The 21568-nt window shown below is 50.2% G+C and overlaps 1 protein-coding gene across 8 annotated transcripts in view; it reads left to right on the top strand.

Annotated features, from left to right (window-relative positions):
• Positions 1-21168, top strand: part of FGD2 (FYVE, RhoGEF and PH domain containing 2) — a 31713-nt gene extending 10545 nt beyond the window's left edge. Inside the window, exons 10-16 of one of the 8 annotated variants that reach the window (XM_057699802.1) lie at positions 4217-4296; positions 4382-4412; positions 4871-4963; positions 5654-5785; positions 8587-8733; positions 9913-10059; positions 20766-21168. In XM_057699802.1, coding sequence (XP_057555785.1) covers positions 4217-4296; positions 4382-4412; positions 4871-4963; positions 5654-5785; positions 8587-8733; positions 9913-10059; positions 20766-20792 — 657 coding nt within the window. In that variant the 3' untranslated portion in view covers positions 20793-21168. Of the gene's footprint in view, positions 1-4216; positions 4297-4381; positions 4413-4870; positions 4964-5653; positions 5786-8586; positions 8734-9078; positions 9156-9912; positions 10060-10406; positions 11003-11058; positions 11382-20024; positions 20142-20765 lie in introns of those variants that run through there. The other 7 variants (XM_057699801.1, XM_057699799.1, XM_057699797.1 and 4 more) reach the window with 7 other exon arrangements.
• Positions 21169-21568: the final 400 nt, after the last annotated feature.

Here is a 21568-nt window from a genome sequence, read left to right as displayed (position 1 = left end):
GTAGTTAATCCCATTTTTAAAAATAAGGAAATAAAGTAATACATCCAGACAATGGAATGTTATTCAGTGATAAAAAGAAATAAGCTATTAAGCCATGAAGAGACATGGCGGAAACTTAAAATGCATTTTACTAAGTGAAAGACGCCTATCTGAAAAGGCTACAAATATACATACATACATACTATGTACATACACTGTGTGATTCCAATGATATGACTTTCTGGAAAAGGCAAAACTATGGCGACAGTGAGAGAATCAATGGTTACCAGGGATTAGGGGAAGGGAGGGATGAACATGGAGGATTTTACGGGCAGTGAGACTATTTTGTATGGTACTATAATGGTAGATAACAGTCATTATACATTTATCCAAACCCACACAGTGTACAACATCAAGAGTGAACACTGATGTAAACTATGAACCTTGGGTAATAATGATGTGTCAGTGTAGGCTCATTGATTCTAACAAATGTACCATCTGGTGGGGAGTGTTATTAATGAAGGAGGCTGTGCATGTGTGGGCGCAGGGGATATATGGGCAATCTCTGTACCATCCTCTCAGTTTTGCTGTGAACCTAAAACTGATCTAAAAAAATGAAGTCTTTTTAAAAAATAAAAAAACCAAGGCCCAGAAAGGTTAAGCAACTTGCTTGGGGGTCACACAGCAAATCCTGGTTTGCATGATCAAACTCAGGTATAACAGAGTCAAGAGCTTCTGTACCTAACCACCCTACTATACTGTCTCCTACTAAGGCTTCAACCCAGAGGGATAAAGCATAGGGTAGAATTACAGGCATAGTGGAGGAAATGGGAGGGGAACCTTCTTGACCACTCCTCTCTGGTGGCTGGGGCTGGAAGAAGCAGAGGTCAGACCTGGCTGATCTTGGTACCCTTCCATCTCCCCCTTCCCTCCCCCCCCCCCCCCCATCTCCCAGGATCTGCCCCAGGAGGGAGCAGCATGCAGGGAGCCAGGATGCTTCTGCCTCTGGAGACCCCCTGAGCCTCTGAGAGCCCCCAGTAGGAGGGCCTTGCTCCTGACTGGGCTTGCCTGGCATTTGGGGCCGAATCAAGGTCTTGGGGATGGGGTGTAGCCTGAGGGTGATGAGGGCTGATGGAGGGACATGGGCACCTTCTGGGGGTTCACAGCCCATCCCCCATGCCTCAGCTGAGTGAGGTCTTTCAGGAATGCAGCCCCCCACCCTGCATCATCCAGCTTTCCTTCCTGAAGTGGGCAGAATGTCCCGGAGGCTGGGGTACTTGCAAGCTTGTAGTCTGGGAGCCTTGGTGAGTGAGACTGAGAAAGACAGGTTATGGAGAGTTACAGACAGAGAAATGGAGACTGGCAGCCCTGTCTTAGGACTGGCAGAGACTCAGGCATAGAAAAAGGGAGGCAGAGATCAACAGAAAGAAAAGCTGAGAAGTATAGAGACCAAAACACACTGGAGCCCAGTGTGTGCCGGGTTCCTGGCATCGCCAGTCCCAGTGAACCCATTCCCTGCAGGGCGTGTCTGGTGCTCTGGTGGCTGCACAGCGCCCTCTCCTGGATGTCAGTGCCTGGCCGGCGCAGAGCTGTCCACCCACCCTCGTTTGTATAGGAACCTTTTCCTGAGTCTGAGGTTTGGAGGTGGGTTGGGCCTTCGACCACCATGATGGTTCCCACTGACCCATGACCGCCTGGCTGCCTCCTTCCTGAGTGTTGAGGAGGCCTAGTTCTCAGCAGCTGATTCCCGCACCCCAGGGTCTGCCTTGGTCCTATCGTTGTGCTGTCCTGCACAGGGCCAGACTGGGAAGAAGGAAGGGGTGCGGGCACATGTGTACCGGCGTCTCCATGGACAACTGTGCAGGTTGTGCACTGTGCGAGCACACCTTGGCTAAGATGAGCACACCTCTTCCACAGCTGACAGCATACATCATATTTATAGTTCTTATTGTCCGGCAGATGGCAGTCAAGTGTCTGGTTCAACAAACCAGACACGACTGAGTATTGCGCCAGTTTGCCAACAGATGTCAGTAAAGTGTTTTGAGGAATGGTGGCTTTCTAATTAGCACAAAGGCACTGTGTGGGCTGGCAGTCTGGTGGTGGAGCCTGGGCACAGCGAGGGGTCAGGGGATTGTCCTTTAGAAACCTTCATCCTGCCCCTCTGCAGAGGTGGTCCCTCAGGTCAGGGGCTCTCTCCAGTTCCCCTTTTTCTATTAAAAGCATCATGTTTCTTCCTTGCTGTGGACTCCAAAACCTGAGATTTCTCCCTTCTTTTCTCTACCACCCCCCCAAATCAGGCATGGAATCTTGCCAGATTCCTGATATTGTTCCCCAGGTAGAAACCTTTTCTCTCTCCAGGCAGGCCTGGACCATTCAGGGTATCCCTCCCGAATTGGCCTCTGGGCTGCTGGTTTGTCCCATTTTCCCCAGACTCAGCCCTTCGACCCTTACATGCATCTGCTGGAGTGGCTTTTCCAAACACCTCTCTCCACATGAGCTTCTCCATTTATAAACCCTTAGAGCCTCCCCATTGTCAAGGGTATGAAGTGCAAATCACATCAGGCCCCTTCTAGAGGGAACAGACTTGTTCTGTGGGCCTGAGGGGTGGACTAGGTCTAACACAAGGAAGGATGTGCCCAGAGGCATATTCTCTGGGGTGTGGTGGGCCGCCTGAAAGTGTGCCAAGGCCTGGTCACCTCGTGGCAGGGAGCCAGCAGAGGGACCCAAATGTCAGGTGGATTCAGTGACAACAAAATTCCTCCATGCTAGGCCCTTGGGCTCTAGGTCTGTGTCTTAGCTTCTCTTTGTGACTCTCTTTCCACACTTCCCGGGAGAGGTCTGTGCTTACTGGGCTCTGGGGGTGGGATGGAAATAGATGTGCTTCTGTCTTAACCTTGAGGACCAAAAACCTGAATCTGAATCTTCATCCTGTTCTTTAGATGCTGTGTGACCTCAAGCAGGTCTCTTGCCCTCTCTGATCTCCATTTCCCTATCTCCCAAATGGGGATCATAATATCTGCCTCTCAAAATTGCTGTGAAGATTTTCTTTAACTTTTTATTATGGACACTTTTAAGCTTAGAAAATGGTACAATGAACCCCCATATACTTATCACCTGGCTACAACGATTGTCAATTCAAAACTGGTTTCCTCAGCAATCCCCCTCTTAATCCCCTTTTCCAATGGTTTATATAAGAGCAAATCTCAGACACATAATTATTTCACCTATAAATACTTAAGTATGTCTCTGTAAGAAATAAGAACTCTTTTTTTGCCCTAAAAGATGCCAAGTGTCGTTATTACATCTAACAAGTTAATGATAACTATTTAATAACATTAAGATCCCTTGGTTTTCTTTGACATAACTGTCTTCTCACAGTTGATTTGTTTGAATCATTTGTGATATGCTTCTTACATCCCCCTTTCTCCATTATACCTCCCTCTCCTACTTTTTCTCTCATTTATTAGTTGAAGAAATCAGATGATTTCTCTGGTAGAGTTTCTCACAGTCTGAATTTTGCTGACCGCACTCTTGTGGTGTCATTCAGCATGTCCCTCTCTCCCCCATATTTCTTGTAAACTGGTAGAGAACCATAGATTCATCTGTGCCAGGGGACTGTAGCTGGTGACAGGCACTGCTCTCAGGGACACATGATGGCCGTTAAGCGTTAGAACTGGTCAGTGGGTTCAGCAGTTGTGCTGATTAAATGAGAACATGTGTGGCTGTCACATAGTTGGTGTTCTGTGACTGGCAGCTTTCATAATGGCCTCGGGACCTGTGGAGTTCTGGGACAAGGACGGTGAAAGATGGGAAGTCGGGGGGTCCATTGGATCTGTGAATTAGGTGATCAATTCCTTCATTCACTGTAATGGATAGAGGGTCTTGTTTTAGGCCCTATGTCTGCTCTTGAAAAAGCTGTGTCCCCAAACCCAATTTGTGATCCAGTTTCCATGTTGGGTGACTCGTTGGTCAGGAGCCATCATCCCTAACACACAGGGCCAACTTATCTGCTAAAGTTCCAGGAGCCTTAAGTCCCATTTGCTCTACAGAGCGAGGCCAGGTTGCAGGCGCATTTGCTTGGCTTGGCGGGATTCAGGAGCCATTGAACAAACTCCCTATCCTTGTCTCTAATTTGAATGGTCCCTGGGGCACAATCCACCTCCCTCCCTGTCACAGTGCCTGGGGAGCGGGCGGGACGGCGAGTCTGAGCAGTGTCTCTCTCTCCCATTCCGAGCAGGTGCGGGAGCTGACTGACCCGGAGTTCCCCCACTCCTTCCTGGTGTCCGGGAAGCAGCGCACCCTGGAGCTGCGGGCCCGGTAGGCAGGCGGGCTGAGGGCCGGGCAAGATGGGAAAACTGGGAGGGGCTGCTCTCCTCAACACCTGTGTTCACTTTCCAAGCAGGTCCCAGGAGGAAATGATCTCCTGGTTGCAGGTATCAGAACACTCCAGGGCCCCTAGGATTCTGACCTCCCTACCCAGGCAGCAGGGGAGGGAGGGAAGCCGTGTGTGTGTGTGTGTGTGTGTGTGTGTGTGTGTGTGTGTGTGTGTGTGTGTGTGTGTGTGTGTGTTATGACACCTGCCTGTTTGCTCCCTGTTCTTCCTCAAAGTTGCTCGTTGGTAGTTGAAGTCAGACCTGGGTTCAAATCTTGCTGCCTCTCACTGCCTAGCTGGGTGGCCTGGGGCAAGTCTCTGAGCCTCAGTTTTCACAGCTGTAATCTGGGGCTAATAGTTTCTCCTCCCTCAAATCAGACAATGTACGCTTAGAAGCTGGCACCCAGCACCTAGTAGGCTTTTAGCAATGTCTGTTGTATGTGTGGGTGGATTCACAGATGAGCAAGCCCTTCCCACCGCCCCCCCAACCACCCCCCTGTGCCCTGCCACCGGTTCCAGGCCTGCCAGGCCGCCATTGACCAAATCGAGAAGCGGAATGAAACCTTCAAGGCAGCAGTCCAGAGCCCTGAGGGAGACACGCAGGAGCAGGAGGTAAATGAAGGCTCTGTGTCCCTCCTGGAGCTGCCAGCCTCGCACAGGAACGATTCCCTCTCTTTGTTCGACCTAGGCCAGCTTGGGGGGCATGGGAGCGTCACCCACCATGAATGATCTGAAGCAATCAGGGGAAGCCCACACACCCCAACGTCACCCTACTCAGAAACGCAAGGCCAAAGATTCCCCCAGTAGCAAAAGCTTCCTTTGGGCGGCTTTATATGCAACGACCCCTAGGAAGGATTTCACCTCTCCATGTATAATTCTGGCCGTGGGCGGGGGTGTGTGTGTGGCGTGGTTGCGGGGGGTGAGGTGGGGGGGGAGTTGTGCCTGCAAGTTTGGGATTTGAAAGTGCCTGAAAAATGTGAGACCAAGGGAAGGGGGAAGGCGGGTGGGTGGTAATTATGGAGAGTGTGCACGACTCGATTTCAGATCTGAGCTCTGAACGCTGGCCTGCTGGGTGTCTTTGCTGTGTCCCTTGACCTCTCTGGGCCTCAGTTTCCTCACCTGTAAAATACATGGTAACTGACCTCCCCTGGATGTGGTCTTTATCCACCCAGTCTGCTTCGCGTGGCAGCCACTGGGAGGCGTGGCACACGTAATCTCCGCCACAGGCAGGGGGGCAGGGGGCCTAGGGCCTCGGGGGGTGGGCAGAGGGGGTCCTGAAGCGCCCCTGCTGCCGCCCCGCAGCTGCAGTCCGAGGAGCTGGGCCTGCGGGCGCCGCAGTGGGTTCGGGACAAGATGGTGACCATGTGCATGCGCTGCCAGGAGCCCTTCAATGCCTTGACGCGCCGCCGCCACCACTGCCGCGCCTGCGGCTACGTGAGTGCCCGCCCCGGCCTCCGCCACCCGGCTCAGGCCCCGCGCGCCCCTCCCCGCCACCCCTGCCCGCGCCGCCCCGTACAGCCAGCAGCGCCGGGCCTGTGAGGTGCCTCATTTGGACTCCACGGGGCCCGCGTGCGAGGTAGGTCTGCTCTTCAGCCCGTCCTGCAGGTGGGACACGAGGCTCAGGCAGGCTCAGTGACCTGCTCACGGCACTCCCCAGAGCCGACCCTCTGCGTTCGCCTGCTGCCTTACCACCGTCTCCCGGGACTCCCCGGGGCCCAGGACCGGGAAATGGCCTCCGGGTCCAGAATGGGGGCACCCAAACCCTTCAGCCCCTTTCAGGCCTTCCACCCCCCACCGCATCAGCCCCATGCCTGTTAGGCACCCACCCCTCACCATCCTCTTCTCCTGACCGACATCCGCTAGCTGTCCCCTCCTCTTCTTGGCAAGTCCTCAGCACTCCAGCACCTGCCCAGTTCTGCTGCCAACTCTGCCTGCCAAGTTCAGGCCTCAGTTTCCTCGCCTGTACAGTGAGGATTAGTAACACCTACCTCCAGGGTGGTAGTGAGGACTCGACCAAAGAAGGGTCACCCCCTTCCCTCTCCTCGTCCTCCCTTCCTTCCCCCTCCTCAGTCACTCGACAGCCTCACTCAGAGGAACAGCCACTAGCTGATTGAGGAAGGAACCATGTCTGTCCACTCCTCCCTCTTATCAGCTTAGGCCCAGTTATCAGAGGCAGATCTTGCTTTGCTTTTTAAGCACCTGCTGTACTTGAGCTGTTCTCTGTTGACATTACAGCCCTCTCCATTTACTCCTCAAACAGAGAAGCCCTTTAATGACCTCAGTCTTTAATGACCTCAGGGGACAGGAGGAGACCAGCTGGGCAGGTTGGGACCAGTCAGGGAGGTGTCCCCAAAATGTGTTAAACTGCAATCAGGACACAAAGTAAATTTCTAGGACTGGGACACACCTATGTTCAGATGTGAGTTCCATCCCAGAGCCAAATAGAAAGGATCTGGGGATTAGCCTCCATTCTCGGTGAGTCACATCAGTAAATAAGGGTTGAGCTGACTCACACTTGTAACTTTGTAAGTAGGTTCTAAAAAATTATTTTAAATAGTTAAGAAATACAAAGAGGCGCAAAGAACAATATAACAACACCCATGTACCTGCCTTCCAGGTACAAGAAAGAAATAAAATGTTCTGAGAACTGAATGAAATGTATGATCCTTGATCAAATCCTGGATGGGAAAAACAGAACCAGATACAGAAGTCATTATTGGGACCTTTGGGGGAAATTTGATTATGAAGCATATATAGATAATAACATTGTATCTATGTTAAATTTCCTCTGTCTGATCGTGACATCACAGATAGGGAGGAGACACCACGTGCATATTTAAGGGTGGGTGACATGATGACTATAATTTAAACTCAAATGGTTCAGAAAAAAAATATGTGTGTGTGTGTGTGTGTGTCTGTGTGTGTGTGTGTATAGACACAGAGAGAGAGGAAGGGAGAGAAAGGGAGGGGGGAGAAATCAAATGTGGCAAAAATGTTCACAGTTTGTGAATTTGGTTGTGGGGGTATCACTGTATTTTTCTTTCAACTTGTCTTCAGGTTTGAAATTTTTCAAAATAAGGAGTTGATAAAGGAGAGAGGAGAAAATATATATGTGCCAATAATATTTTAAAACTTTATATCCCAATAAGAAACAAAATAAAATATTCCCAAGGTAGCTGAAGCCCTGTGTGTGGGGCTGTGTGAGGCACCCTTGGCCCGATTCTGGGGTTTCTCATGCCCGTGCGAACCTTTGTACTCTGTGAGTCATCCTTTCGGTGGTTGGGTGCCCAGTTTCTGCCTCCCCGCCTGCCAGACGGGAATCCTGGTGAGGGTGGGGCAAGCCCAAGCCTTCTCCTGTCGGTCCCTCCCAGGCCATGTGCTGTGCTGGGCGCACCGACCGGCTTTCTCCTCGTCTCTCTCTCTCACTTGCTCCCCATTTCCAACCCCACATCGTGTACTCACTGTGACATCCCAGTATCCCTGGCAGTCACATCCTGCAGCGCCTGTGTCTCTCCCCAGGTTTTCTCATGCCTCTCTCCCCAGCCTGATCTGTGATGGCCTTCTTGGGGGCATCTCCGTGGTGGGCTGCGGGACAAGCCCCACTCCACAGATCCCACGTGGCGGGTCTTCCTGGCAAAACAGCCAGCCCATCATTTTTGTATCAAAACATGCTTGACTGTAGGATTGGGTGGACTGGAAAATCTGCATGTTTCTTCATGCTAAACTGCAGAACTGTAAAGACACATTCTGTTTGAGGAGGGCCAGTTGCTGCCAGTGAGTTTTTGTGGCCCTTGGCAAGTCACTGCCCCCTCCTTGCAAGTGCCAGGGCTGGTCACCTGGCGGGATGGCCAGGAGTCAGGTGAGATGGCAGGGGGAGAAGAGAGCACTCAAAGTGATCAGTTGCAAGGGGTGTGTGCAGGTCAACTCCTACCCCCCATCAGTAGCTGCCCTCACAAAGCGGAATGGGAAGGGAGAGAGACGGAGCTCCTGCAGTGGGAGCCAGGCCTCAAGCCCCCAGCTGGGGGCGCTCTCCCCCTGCACCACAGCCTCCAAGCGGCCAGGCCTCTGCCAATGCAGGGGATGCCCAGCTCTGCCTCCATCCCTCTCCTGAAGCTTGTTTTTTCTTCCTCTGGTCCCCGGTTGCTCTCACGTCCTCACGTCCTGGGCCAAGGCACAAATGGGGACCTCCATGCCTCACCTCAGGCCCCAAGCCCCTCCTGCCTGTCCTCCCCCAGGTGGTGTGTGCCAGGTGCTCCGACTACCGGGCTGAGCTCAAATACGATGACAACAGGCCCAACCGCGTGTGCTTTGACTGCTACACGTTCCTCACCGGAAACGTGCTCCCCGAGGACAAGGAGGACAAGAGGCGGGGCATCCTGGAGGTGAGGCCAGTTTCCTCTACTCGGTGAATGAGTGCAGGGCCCCTACCAAGTGCTGGCACTGTCCTCGGTGCTGAGGAACAAGCCTGCCATGGTCACACTCCCCCTCCTCTCTCTGCCCACAGACACCACCACCCCTCGCATGCCACCCCACCCCCTGCCCTGGCCAAATGAAACAGAGCTGGGTCTGTAACCAAATGGAAGCAACTTTTGGCTCCAAGCTGTCACCCAGGTTCTCCACCTCTTCCCTGTATCCCCATCCAATAATCTCACGGCCTCTCTGGACCACTCCTGTTCACATCCCCATGCCCTGCCCCAGCAGTCCCAGGAGGTGATTCCATTTTACAGGTGTGGATACTGAGGCTCCAGGTCAGGGTCCCACTGCAGGGAAGAGGCAGCCTGGAGACTCCATTCTAATTGGAAAGGACTTCAGGGACCAGCTGGAGACCCAGGCCCAGGGAAGTGACTAACCCAAGGTCACACAGCGAGTTAGGAGCCAGCTCTCAGATCTCTGCCACAGATGTTCTCTGCTGTCCTTGGGGCTGAGCCACTCCCCACCCTACCCCACCCCCCAGGTGCTCCCAAGCTGCTCCCGCTGCTGGTCAGCACCTCTGGGGCCCTAGCTGTGTTCAGCTTTGTGCTGCAGATACAGTGTTACCCAGCCCAGACACTGGTTACCACCGCCCCTCTGCCCCTCCCTCATTAAAGCCAGGTTGACATCCCACTGTCCTTGGAGGTGGGCGAAGACCCCAGCCTATTCCAGCTTAACTCAGCTCCCAGGTTCAAGTTGATTCCTTTCCACTGACACCTGCCCACTTTCCAATCCTCCCCTATTCTTTTAGGCCCAGCCCCTGCCCATGCCCTCCCTGACCACTAGGCCACACAGCTTGCTCCTGGGAAGAGGGAATGGTCTGCCTCCGTTCAGGCTCCAGTTCTGTTCCCTGAGGCAACTTGCAGGGGAAAAGCCCTCCTAGCACCTGCCCAGAGGTCAGGCTGGCTGAGGTTTGACCTCAGCTCTGCCACTGGCCAGCTGTGTGAATACAAGTCCCTGGTGGGAATTCTCTGAGCCTCACAGACAAATAACACCTCCTTGCAGGGTTGCCGAAAGGTTTAGAAAGAATGACCAGTGTCTGTCAGGTAGTGGGTGCTCTGTTCCCTGACAGTCCCTCTCTCTGGTTTCAGAAAGGAGCTGCGGCCGGGTCCGAGCAGAGCCTAATGTGCAGCTTCCTGCAGCTCCTCGGGGACAAGTGGGGCAAGAGTGGGTCCCGGGGCTGGTGTGTGATCCCCCGGGACGACCCCCTCGTGCTCTATGTCTACGCTGCCCCTCAGGTAATGCCATTCCCCACCCCTCCTCACAGCACGTGTGTCAGGGTGGTGGTGGGGTGGGTACTATTGGCCTCATAAGTCAGATGAGGCTCAGGGAGGGCCCGGTTCCCTCAAGTCACAGAGTGAGTGGCTTTCAGAGCTGGGCCCAGACTCCAGGTCATGACTGCTCTGCCCTCAGGGAGCAACCCGTCCTCTTCCCCAATGCCCTCCTGCCAGCCCACCCCACTTCACAGGTGTTTGGTGGGGTGGGAGGAGAGGCAGGTGTGTGGCTGGTACCTTCCAAACAGCCATCTGAGGCCGTGGCACTGAATGGGAGGACAGCGGCCCACAGCTCTCCCCTCCGTTCCCAGGACATGCGGGCCCACACCTCCATCCCCCTGCTGGGCTACCAGGTGACCTCTGGGTCCCAGGCGGACCCCCGGGTCTTCCAGCTGCAACAGTCAGGCCAGCTCTACACCTTCAAGGCCGAAACCGAGGAGCTGAAGGGCCGCTGGGTGAAGGCCATGGGGCGGGCAGCCAGCGGCTGGAGCCCCAGGGGACCCAATGACAGGGACCTGTCTGACTGAGCCACGGCCACCACTGTGCCCCTCAGAGCCCCACTCCTGCCACGCATGGGCTGACGCTTCAGCTGAGCTCCAAGCTGAGCTTTCGAAGAATCGATTTCCAGTCGTCTATGTTCAGACCGTGTGTCCTGATTTGAGACTCAGAAAACATGGATTCATTCCTTTGGGAGGAGGGGGACGAAGCATCCCAGTTCACCCAGGGCCTGGGGGTTTCCTGGGACGTGGGACTTTCAGTGCTAAAACTAGTAAAGTCCCAGGTAACCCAGGACTGTTGGTCACTGATGTGATTCTCAGCCTGGGCTACACATATGTGTCACCTGGGAAGCTTTGAAATATACCAACAAAAAAATAAATATAAATATAAGCTAAAAATTCAAAAAAAATACAATGCTGGATGTATCACCAAAGATTTCTAATTTGGCTCTTCTGGGATGGGGAGGCATGGGTATGTTTTAGGAGTACCCGCGTGAGCCTGATGTGCAGCCTAGGTTACCCAGCTGAAGAACAAAGCAAGCAACCTTTCAAGCACCAGGCAAGAGAGTAATTATAATAATAAATATCAAACATCTACTGAGGCAGGCAGTGTTCTAGGTGTTTTACATGGGTTATCTCGTTTTACCCTCAGGACTTATAATCCCCATTTTCCAGATGAGGACACTGAGTCTTAGAGAGGTTGAGTCACTGGCTCAAGGTGACAGAGCTGGTGGATGCCAGAGCCAGGTTTTAACCTAGTGCACTAAAGTGAAGGCTCTATCAGGTAGCAGAGCAATCAGCTGAGCAGAAAAGAGGGGGAAGAGGGGGGGAAATGGGGGAAGACAAGAGGGGAAAGGTAGGAGCCGGAGGGAAGGGCAGGAGCATCTCTGGCTCTCTGGGTGGTGGGTGAGGCTGCTTTTCAATAAGAGACCACCAGGGGGTGGCAGTGACCAGCAGGCTACATCCAGGGGCCCCAGCCTTGGCCCCGACACCCGAAGCCGCTTCCATCAGGCCCAGCAGCTGCTGGGCTCTGCCCCTGAAGAAGGCGAAACAGACCAGTCATAGATCTTTCCTCCCTTCTAGGCCCAGCAGTTTGCCCCCCCACCCCCACCCCATCCCCACAACCTGAGGCCACCTCCGTTCTGCAGAGTATTTTGTAAAGCCCAAGAATACCTATTTGGCACAGTCTCTCTAGGGACGAGGCTAGCCTGGCCATAAGTCCATTCCTTCATGCAACAAATATTTGTTGAGCATCTTCTTTGAGCCAAATACAGTTCCTATACTGGGGATACATCCCTGAAGGAGATAGACATTTCTGCCTTCGTGGAGTCTATATTCTTATTCAACAAAATAAGTGCATAAAATGTAGAACATATCAGATGTGATGAATGCTCAAATAGAGTGACACACCATCCAGGCTTTCCTAGTTTTAAAACTAAAAGTCTTGGGTCTCAGGAAGCCCCTCAGTTCCAGGCAAACCAGGATGGTTCATCACTCTAGTGGAAGAAAAAAAAGCAAGAAAGGGAGCAGAGGGGGAATGGGATGTGTGTGTGTCAGTTTTTAAAGGAGAATCAAGGAAGGCCTCACTGAGAAGTCAGTGTTTGAAAAACAACCTCAAGGAAAGAAGAAAGGGAGAGAAACACACAGATATTTGGAGAAGAGCATTCCAGGTGGAGGGAACAGCAAATGCAAAGGTCCTGAGGTGGGAGCCTGCCTGGTGCGTGCAAAGAACAGTGAGGAGGTCAGTGTGGCTGGAGCGGAGTGGGCAGAAAGGAGATCAGAGGCGAAGACATTAGATCATCACTAAACGAAGGGTGGGGGTCAAGGGAGGCAGGGTTGAATGAGGTGGGGAATCAGGGAGAATATGATTTGTTTGACGGACTTAAAGGAATGAAGGTAGAAGCAGTTGAGGGGCTGTCACAACCATCCAAGTGAGAGGGGAGGGGGCTAATATCCAGTAAAGATGGTGAGAAGGGGTAGGATTCTGGGTTTATTTTGAAGATAGAGTGGAGGAGACTCCCCTACACAGTGAATATGGTGGGAGAGAAAGAAGGAGCCGAAGGTGACCCTAAGGCCTCTGACCTGTGAACAAGGTGGTGGGGCGGAGCTGCCACTAACTGAGATGAGGAGACGGCGAAGGGGCAGGTTGGGGAAAAGCAACACGCCAGCAGCTCTGACGTGGACGAATTATAGCTGAGGTTCCTGCTCGTGGCCTCGGCCAGCAGTCAGGCATCTGAGCTCAGGCACCAGCTCTGGGCTGGGGGTGTAAACATGAGACCTGTCATCCAGAGATGGGGTTTAAAGTGTGTGTGTGAAACAGAAGGAAGGGGTCCAAGAACTGAACCCCGTGCACCCCAACATTTTAACCGTGCACATGCCCAAATTCTAGGCGTTAGCACCCTGACATTCTAACTGCACACACCCCCAACATTCTAACCCTTTGACCTGCAGTTACAATTCTGAGAATTTACTGGGAGGAAACAGATCAGTGTGACAAGACTCATACATATTGTTTACATTATTCCAAACTGGAAACTACGTAAATACCCATGCAAAGGAGACTCAGCAAGTAAACTTAAGCCCCTGGAAAGGGAATTTGTAGCAAACTGCTGCGTAAACACAGTGGAGAACTGTGTGGCTGGTCAATGAGAAGGCTTCGATCTTAATGAACTGACCTGGGAGGATGCCTGTGAGGTGTTAAGTGAGCGATAACTACAGAAGGAGCTAACATTTTAAAACACTCACTGTGTGTCAAGCATTGATTTAAGGCCTTGGTGGAGATTATTGCGGTTAATTCTTAATAACATTAGAAGTAGACGCTATATCCAAATCCTCACTTTACAGATGAGGAAACGGAAGCGTCGATAGTTGAGTAAAACCTGCTCGCGGTCACATAACATGGGGTAGAGGAGACAGCATTGCAAACCACTGGGCTGTGGATGAAGCTATTTTACATCTGCAGCGACTAAAGGGGCACACCATGCATTTTACCAGTGGTTGTTTTGCTTTCTTCTTTAGATGCTTGTGGTATTTGAATTTTTTTTTCTTCAATATGATGTATTGTTCTATAATCACAAGAACAAAAGTGCCTTTCCCGTGTTAAGGGAAAAATAAAGGAAGGACCAAAGGAAGACTCACCCACCCTGCCCTCCTTCCTGGGAACCTGACCTGCCAACATGTGGGGTCACTAGGCATCAGTGCCAGAGCTCAGAGGCTGTGTACCCCAGCGGCCACGGGAAAACGCAACCTGGAAGCACCACCCAGAATGGCGTGCTTGTTCCATGAATGAGTGTGAAGATGTGGAAACGTGCAGTGACCAGAAGGTAGAGCAGAGCCTGGACCTGGAAGAGCTCAGGGTCCCTCCAGAAAAACATGGAAGCCGAGAGGGTACCATCCTCAAGGCTCCTCTCCTGGGAACTCAAAGAGGCCTGTGTGACCTGGGGAAACCCCTGACCTTCCCCAGCTGCACTTTACTCAGGCTTCGCTCACCCAGTGACCCTATTTGTCCCAGGCTCATGGGCTGCATCAGGCAGGGAAGACTCTAAGGGATTCAAGTTTTCACTACTGAAGCCCCTTACTTCTAAAAGGCTGGAGGCTCCACAAGCAGTCTGGGGGCTCTGGTACCCACATGCTCTGACCCTGAAGGGGAGCTGGGAGTGGGGGGAGGGAAGGCTGTCAGATGCCAGGGTGGGGGCATCTCTGGAGGGCTTGGTGGACCCCGAGTCAGCAGAAGACCTTGCCTCTCCCTGCCTTCCCTCCTGGGGAATCTCCCTTCCGCAGGCACAAGGAGCTGGCCCTGGGGCTCTGGGAATACCATTTACTCATTCATTCACTCACTTTTTCCCACATTCATTATTGCTAGAATTATTGAGTATTTACTATGCAGTGAGCACTCGGCACACATCATCTCGTTCATTCAGTAACAGCCTTTTGGCATCAGTTCAGCTGTCCATGTTTTACATACAGATGAGGAAGGTGAAACCAGTCAAGGCTAAATAACTTGTCCATGGTCACCCAGCCTGTACGTAATGGACCCAGACTCAAATCCTGGCTCATCTTATTCCCAAGTCTGCCCATAGCCGGCACTGGGGCAGGGGTGGGGGCGGCAGTATCCCCCAGTGGTTAGTGGGTCCAGGCCTCCACACAGCTCTGCCACTTACTGGCTATATCGTCTTGGGTGAGACTTCGTTACTCTGGGCTGGGGTTTCCTCACCTGGCGAAGGGGGTAACCATGGTCCTACCTCCCTGGGGGCTGCGGGGGCGAGAGGGTCCAGCACTCAGAGCAGCGATGACCACACATGATTTTTACAGGCTTTCACCGTTTCACGTGGTGCTGCCTGCCTTTATGCGCTGCAGTGCACATATTTATGGAGTATCTGGGAATTCAAAGCTGAATAAATCATAGTGCCTGCTCTTAGGGATCTCAGTGTCTAGGTCATTTAAATCACCTGGGAAACTTTTGAAAAACTCCCAATGTCCAGGCTGCACCCCAGGGCCATTAAATCAGAACCCCTGGTTTAGGCTGGGCTGTGACAACAGCATTGTAAAGCCCACCAGTGGTTCTGATGAACAGTCCCTTCAGAAAGGGCGGGACCAGTTGTTGAGCTCGGGATCCCTGGCTCTGGTCCCCAAGGGTTCCCTCGAGATGGTTAGTCTGAGTGGGGAGCAGGGGAAGTGGCCTTACTAGGGCACTAAATGAGCTAGGATTTATTGACCTATAATTTACGTACAGTAAAATCCACCCTTTATAAAATAATAGTTCTATGAGTTGTGGCAAAAGGTACAGTCTCACAACCGCGACCACAATCAAGACATAGAGCAGCTCTATCACCCCGAGAAGTTTCCCCGTGCTTCCCCTTCTTAGTCACCCTCTCCCTAACCCCCGGCCCCTGGCAACCACTGCTCTTTTCTCTGACCTATAGTTTTGTCTTTTCCAGAATGTCACATATATGGAATCATACAGTACAGAGACTTTTGGGTCTGGCTTCTTTTACTCGGCCTCATGTATTTGAGACTCAACCGTGTTGTTCATGGACCAGTACTTTCTTTCCTTTGCTGAGTGGTATCCCCTGTGTGTGTATACCGTGGTTGGTTTACCCTTTACCTGCTGAAGGACCTTTGGGCTATTTTTGGTTTGAGGCAATTATGACTAGTGCTACTATGAACTGTAAACATTCATGTTTAGGTTTGTGTGTGTGTGTGTGTGTGTGTGTGATCATACATTTTCATTTCTTTAGGGTAAATACCTAGAATTGGATCACTGGGTCGTATGGTAAGTGTATGATTAACTCTCTCAGAAACTGCCAAGCTGTCTTCCAGGGTGACTGTACCATTCTGCATTCCCATCATCAACCATGAGAGTTCCCATTGCTCACATCTTTGCCAGCACTTGGCACAGTCAGGGTTTTTGTTTGTTTGTTTTTTAAATTATTTATTTATTTATTTAATTGGCTGCACTGGGTCTTAGTTGCAGCATACAGGATCTTTAGTTGCAGCATGCAAATTCTTAGTTGCGACATGTGGGATCTAGTTCCCTGACCAGGGATAGAACCCAGGTTCCCTGAATCGGGAGCTAGGAGTCTTAGCCACTGGACCACCAGGGAAATCCCTGTTTGTTTTTAATTTTAGCCATTCTCATGGGTGTGTAGTGCTTACAACTTTTTTTTTAAGTTTGTGAATGTATCAAAAACATCATGTTGTGCATCCTTAATCTATACAATTTTTATTTGTCAATTATACCTCAGTAAAGCTGGCAGGAGTTTATGAATGTAATGAAATAAGGACCTGTAATAGTAAGTATTTTTGCAAACATAATCATTTAAGCACCTATTATGTGCCAGACAGTATCCTAATCATTCCAGGGTCCTAGGGGCAGCTGCTATGATGGGAAGAGCACCCATGACAGTCTAAAAGGCTCAAATCCCACCTCTGTGATGGGCTTGCTGCGGGACTTTGGGCACATCATTCGGCCTCTCTGAGCCTCCATTTATTTGTTGTAAATAGGTTGAGCAATGCCCCCGCTTGCAGGCTTGGTGTGAAAATCAAAGGAGATAATGCAGGGAAAGGCCCACAGGAGTTCAATAGCTGGGAGCTGTTATTAGCTACGCTCTTTATGTAGCTACATTCCTGGGATAACTGTTCCAGCAACAAGTCTAGTTGCTTCTGCTTTCAGGATATAATCCAAATGGAGCCTCACACCTCACACCTCTCACACAGCCACCTCTCTGCCAAGCCACCATCCCCTCTCAGGGCTGCTCCCCCTGCTCCTACACTCGCCCCCTGGTGGTCATGCTCCAAACAGCAGACACAGGAGTTCTTTTCCATCTGAAACTCCAGTCCAGGGTCCTGGTCCCAACCCTCCAGTGGCATCACGATTAGAAGTCCATCTGATGCCTCCCTCCTACAGTTCACCAGGCCTTTTGTGATCTGGCCCCGGGCTGCCTCTCAGAGCTAGTTTATTCATCTCTGTATCCCAGAGCTTAGCACATAGTAAGTCCTCGAAAAATACCTTCTGGCCTGGATTCACACTAGTGCTGTCAGGCCACCAACATGGCAGGTGTTATTTCTCTTCCACTGAGGTGACTGGAGAGCAGAGAGATGCGAATGATGTGTGCAAGGTCATATGGCACTTCTGTGGACTCTCTCAGGGGTCAGGACAAGGGTCTCCTAACTCTGTGGCCTCACACCTTTGCCTTTTCCTTCTAGCTGCCTGTCTCTGCCCCATGACTGGACCCCAGGGCCCTGCTTCTGCTTGAAATTGGCCATGGTGGGAGTGTTCCCACCACGGAAACTGACACATCAGCCCCCCTCTTACCCCTCATCCCCTAATAGAGATCTGGTTGTTACTTTTGGCCAGCACGCCACTGTCCACAGAGTCTGGCATCCTGAGATAACTAAGTGAAGCCACCTTGCTCACCTGTCCACGTCTTGAGCTTGCAACCCTCAAGGTGGCCCAGGAGCCTTATCCATCTCTTCTCTCCTCTGCCTGGCCTCATGCTCTGTCCTGGGCCAGTTGCTAGCTAGTCTTAGGCCTATACAAACAATGAGCTTCTGCAAGTCAAAGGCCAAGATGGAGGTGAGGACACCTTCCTACTGGTGCTCCTGGCCTGACCCTGGCCTCTACCTGGTCATGCCCTTCCTGTTCTTACTCCCTGAGCCACTGACATGCTGGAGCCATTTCTCCCTCTGATTTTTTCCTCCTCACCCTCTTCTCACCATGATTCTCTTATTTCTCATCTTTTGCATTCTAATTGTGTCTCTCTTTATCTCTGGGAATAAAAACAAGAGCTAACTTTTCATGAATGCTTACTATGTGCTTTCAGTGTATCAGTGCATGTAATCATACAAACAAGCTCCATTGTACAGATGGGAATAGGGAAGCACAAAGAGATTCAGCATCTCACCCCAAATCACACTGCTGGTAAGTGGGGAAGCCACAACTGACTCCAGATGCTCTGTGACCTTTCTGGGAAGTGACAATAATCACATCGGACTTAGAATTTTAAAACTCGGGTTTGAGTTCTGCTACCTCCATGTGACTTCGCTCTCTGTGCCTTGGCTTCCTTCCTCATTCATAAAATGGGATGACCAACACGTGCCCTGTCCATTCATAGGGTTGTTTTGGGGTCAGATGAACTAATGGGTGTAAAAGGGCTTTGAAAATGTTAAAATGCTGAACATATGAGAGGGTTATTCATATATGGTTCTGTTTTCCAATTTTTGTTTTCTCTCTTGCCTCTCAGAAGCATTCTTTGTCTGCCTTGGTTGTGCCAATGTGTGTAGGGCCCAGAAACAGAGGCACTCGATAAATAATTTTTTTTTCTCTGTTCTCTGCTGGATCCTATTTCTCAGGCCTTTCAGGGAGACTCATCACCTTTCCCTTCTCTCACTATCATCAAGCCTAGATTCAGAGGGCGGGAGGGTTCACCCCAGCAGGCTTTCAATGCTCAGATCAAGACCAGCACTGGAATAAGTCCACAAACACATCTTAGACATTATCATGGAAGCCAATTGGAAATTAGGCTTCACTTTATAGAAACTGGCTTAAGTAAACTTTTCAGAAACATCTACTTTTGTGGAACAAGGCAAGGTCTGACTTTATTTTTCTTTTTAAAAAATTATTTTGGGGACTTCCCGGGCAGTCCAGTGGTTAAGACTCCGAGCTTCCACTGCGGGGGTGGGCCACAGGTTTGATCCTTGGTTGGGGAACAAAGATCCCACATGCCATGCGCCTCCCCCCCCCAAAAAAAAAACCAACAAAACCCCACAAAACAAAAAAGTTATTTTTAATATGTTTAATTTTTTCATTGAAGGATGCCACTTTCTTGGAAGTATAACAGAATAAAGTGCGTAGATTTTATGTGGGCGGAGTGATAGCTTTTCACGTGTTCACCCACATAACCACTGCTCAGGCCAAGACCCAGAATATTTCCAGCACCCTGGAGAACTCCCTCATGCCCCTCCCAGGAGATACCTGCTCCCACAGTTTTCATTTATTTTGGTACAAAATTCAAAAGCAACAAAGGATAAATTCAGAAATCTTCCTCCCACCCTGCTGTCAGACACTGAGTTTTTCTCCTAAGAGTCAATATTACTGGCTTCTTTTTCTTTCCTTTTTTTTTTTTTGGCTTAGCAGCATGTGGGATCTTAGATCCCCGACCAGGGATCGAACCCGTGCCTCCTGCAGTGGAAGCATGAAGCCTTAACCACTGGACCGCCAGGGAAGTCCCAGTATTACTGGTTTCTTATAGATATTTCCAAAGAAAGGAGCTACAAACACCCACACCCACACCCACACACACACATTATGTTTTATGTTATATTGTATAGATTCTGCCCTTTTTACACTAAAGGAACTTGACTGTGCAATTGTTATACACCTTGTTTTTTGTTGTTTTTTACTAACAATACATCTTAAAACACTAGAGTCATTTTAATAATTAGCAAATTAATATCTTTACCAAAAGGCTTCCCCTTACAAAAAATTTGGTTTATAAAAAAAAAATCAAAAATTTTATTACTAAATAATTCTGTGCTCTGACATAACCTTCTGAGGGTCCTTAGGCAGCAAGCTACTACATCAAAAAATACGATTCATTTAGGAAAATGTGATTCATGTTAACTTTTCAGCCCTCCTGATAAACCAGGGTTCCCTGACCCCAGGGCCATGGTACCGGATCACACAGCAGGAGGTGAGCAGCGAGCAAGCCAACAAAGCGTCATCTGCCTCTCCCCATCGCTCCCCACCGCTCCCCATCGCTCCAATTACCACCTGAATCACACACCCCTACCCCCCACCCCCCCATCCCCACCCCATCCCTGGAAAAATTGTCTTCCATGAAACCGGTCCCTGGTGCCAAAAAGGTTGGGAACCGCTGCAATAAACCATTGTATGAGATTCTGTCTTACTGGTATTATCTTTTCCTTTTATAGCTCTTATCGAATAACAACATCATTGGTTTATATTCTCAGTAACACATGAGTTCTAAAGGACATGTATGAGAGACCAAAAGAAAAAAAAAAGACTAAAATTTGGAGCATAAATTGTGGAATTTCTCAAAGGTCTGAATTACTGGAGTTTATTAGGTTGGGGTGAGTAAAAGGAAAAAGACATATATTGTACTTCCAGATGTATTAAGAAGTTTTCCTGAGAAATTGGACAGGAAGAATCCACTGGTGTTGTATGAACTTTCCCAGGGGGAGGGCAGACCAGGCCCTGCCAGAGGGCAGCTGAGGGGGTGGGACTGTGAGTTCCAGGAAGCAGACTAGGGGTCAGGCGAGAGTGGGAAGACTGGCAGGTAACCTGAATCAAAGTCCTCACATGCATCAGCAAGGCCAAAGGGCATGAACAGGGCCCCAAACCGGAGACAAGGCCAACGGGCAGAGCTTCTGAGCTGGACTATCTGAGAAGGGAGTTAGGAACACGCTGGGAGGCACCAGGTTGTTGCCAAGAGTGAGACCAAAGTTCATAGGTCTCTGGGTACATGTGTGGGGCATGCTGACCCATGGGAACTCTGTGCACCATCCCTATGGAGTGTTGTTGCAATAATGGCCCCCAAGAGAATTACCGCCACCCGTGTTCCTGCCTCTTTGCAACATGATTTTGCTGCTTCTACACGACAAGGTGGAATCTCTTTCACCTCTGTTTTTGTTTTTGTTTTTTTTGGCTTGCAGGATCCTAGTGCCCCAACCAGGGATTGAACCCATGCCCCCTGCAGTGGAAGCGTGGAGTCCTAAACAATGGCCCACCAGGGAATTCCCTATTTCACCTCCTCTTGAATCTGGGTTGATCTGGTGACTTGCTTGGACCAATAGGATGTGGCAGAAGTGATGTTCTGGCAGCTCTGTGGAGAGGGCCGTGCGGAGAGGAACAGAGGCACCCAGCCTACAGACAGCACCAACTTGCCAGCTCTGTGAGTGAGTATCCTCCAGTCCCAGCTGAGCCTTCAGATGCCTGTGACCTCAGTCAACATCTGACTGTAGCCTCGTGAGAGACCCAAGTGAGAACTGCCTAGCTGGCTCCTTCTCAATTTTCTGACCAACAGAAACCATAAGGGAAAATAAATTTTTACTGTGGTTTTATGTCACTGTATTTTGGGGTGATTTGTTATACAGTCATATATAATTAATAAACAACCTGTATGCCCATCAATAGGGAATTATTTAAACACATCACAGTACATTCATATAATGAAATACGATGCAGCTGCTTAAAAAAATGAGGAAGTTCTTTATGTACTGACATGGACAGCCCTCCAAGATGATTTAAGTGAAAAATGCAAAGTGCAAAGTAGTATATAGAGGATACTACTATTTGTGGAAAAAATTATGTATATACATTAATATAGAGAGATATATATGTACATATGCATATATTTTATACATATGTGTATGTACATACACACATACTATGTACATGTGTATATTATATACATATGTAAAAAAATCTCTAGGAAGAACATAAGACATTGGTAACA

This window comes from Hippopotamus amphibius, chromosome 11, assembly GCF_030028045.1.
Source record: "Hippopotamus amphibius kiboko isolate mHipAmp2 chromosome 11, mHipAmp2.hap2, whole genome shotgun sequence".
NCBI lineage: Eukaryota > Metazoa > Chordata > Mammalia > Artiodactyla > Hippopotamidae > Hippopotamus > Hippopotamus amphibius.
Note: the sequence above shows the minus strand (reverse complement) of the source record. Positions and strands in the feature narration are given on the sequence as shown.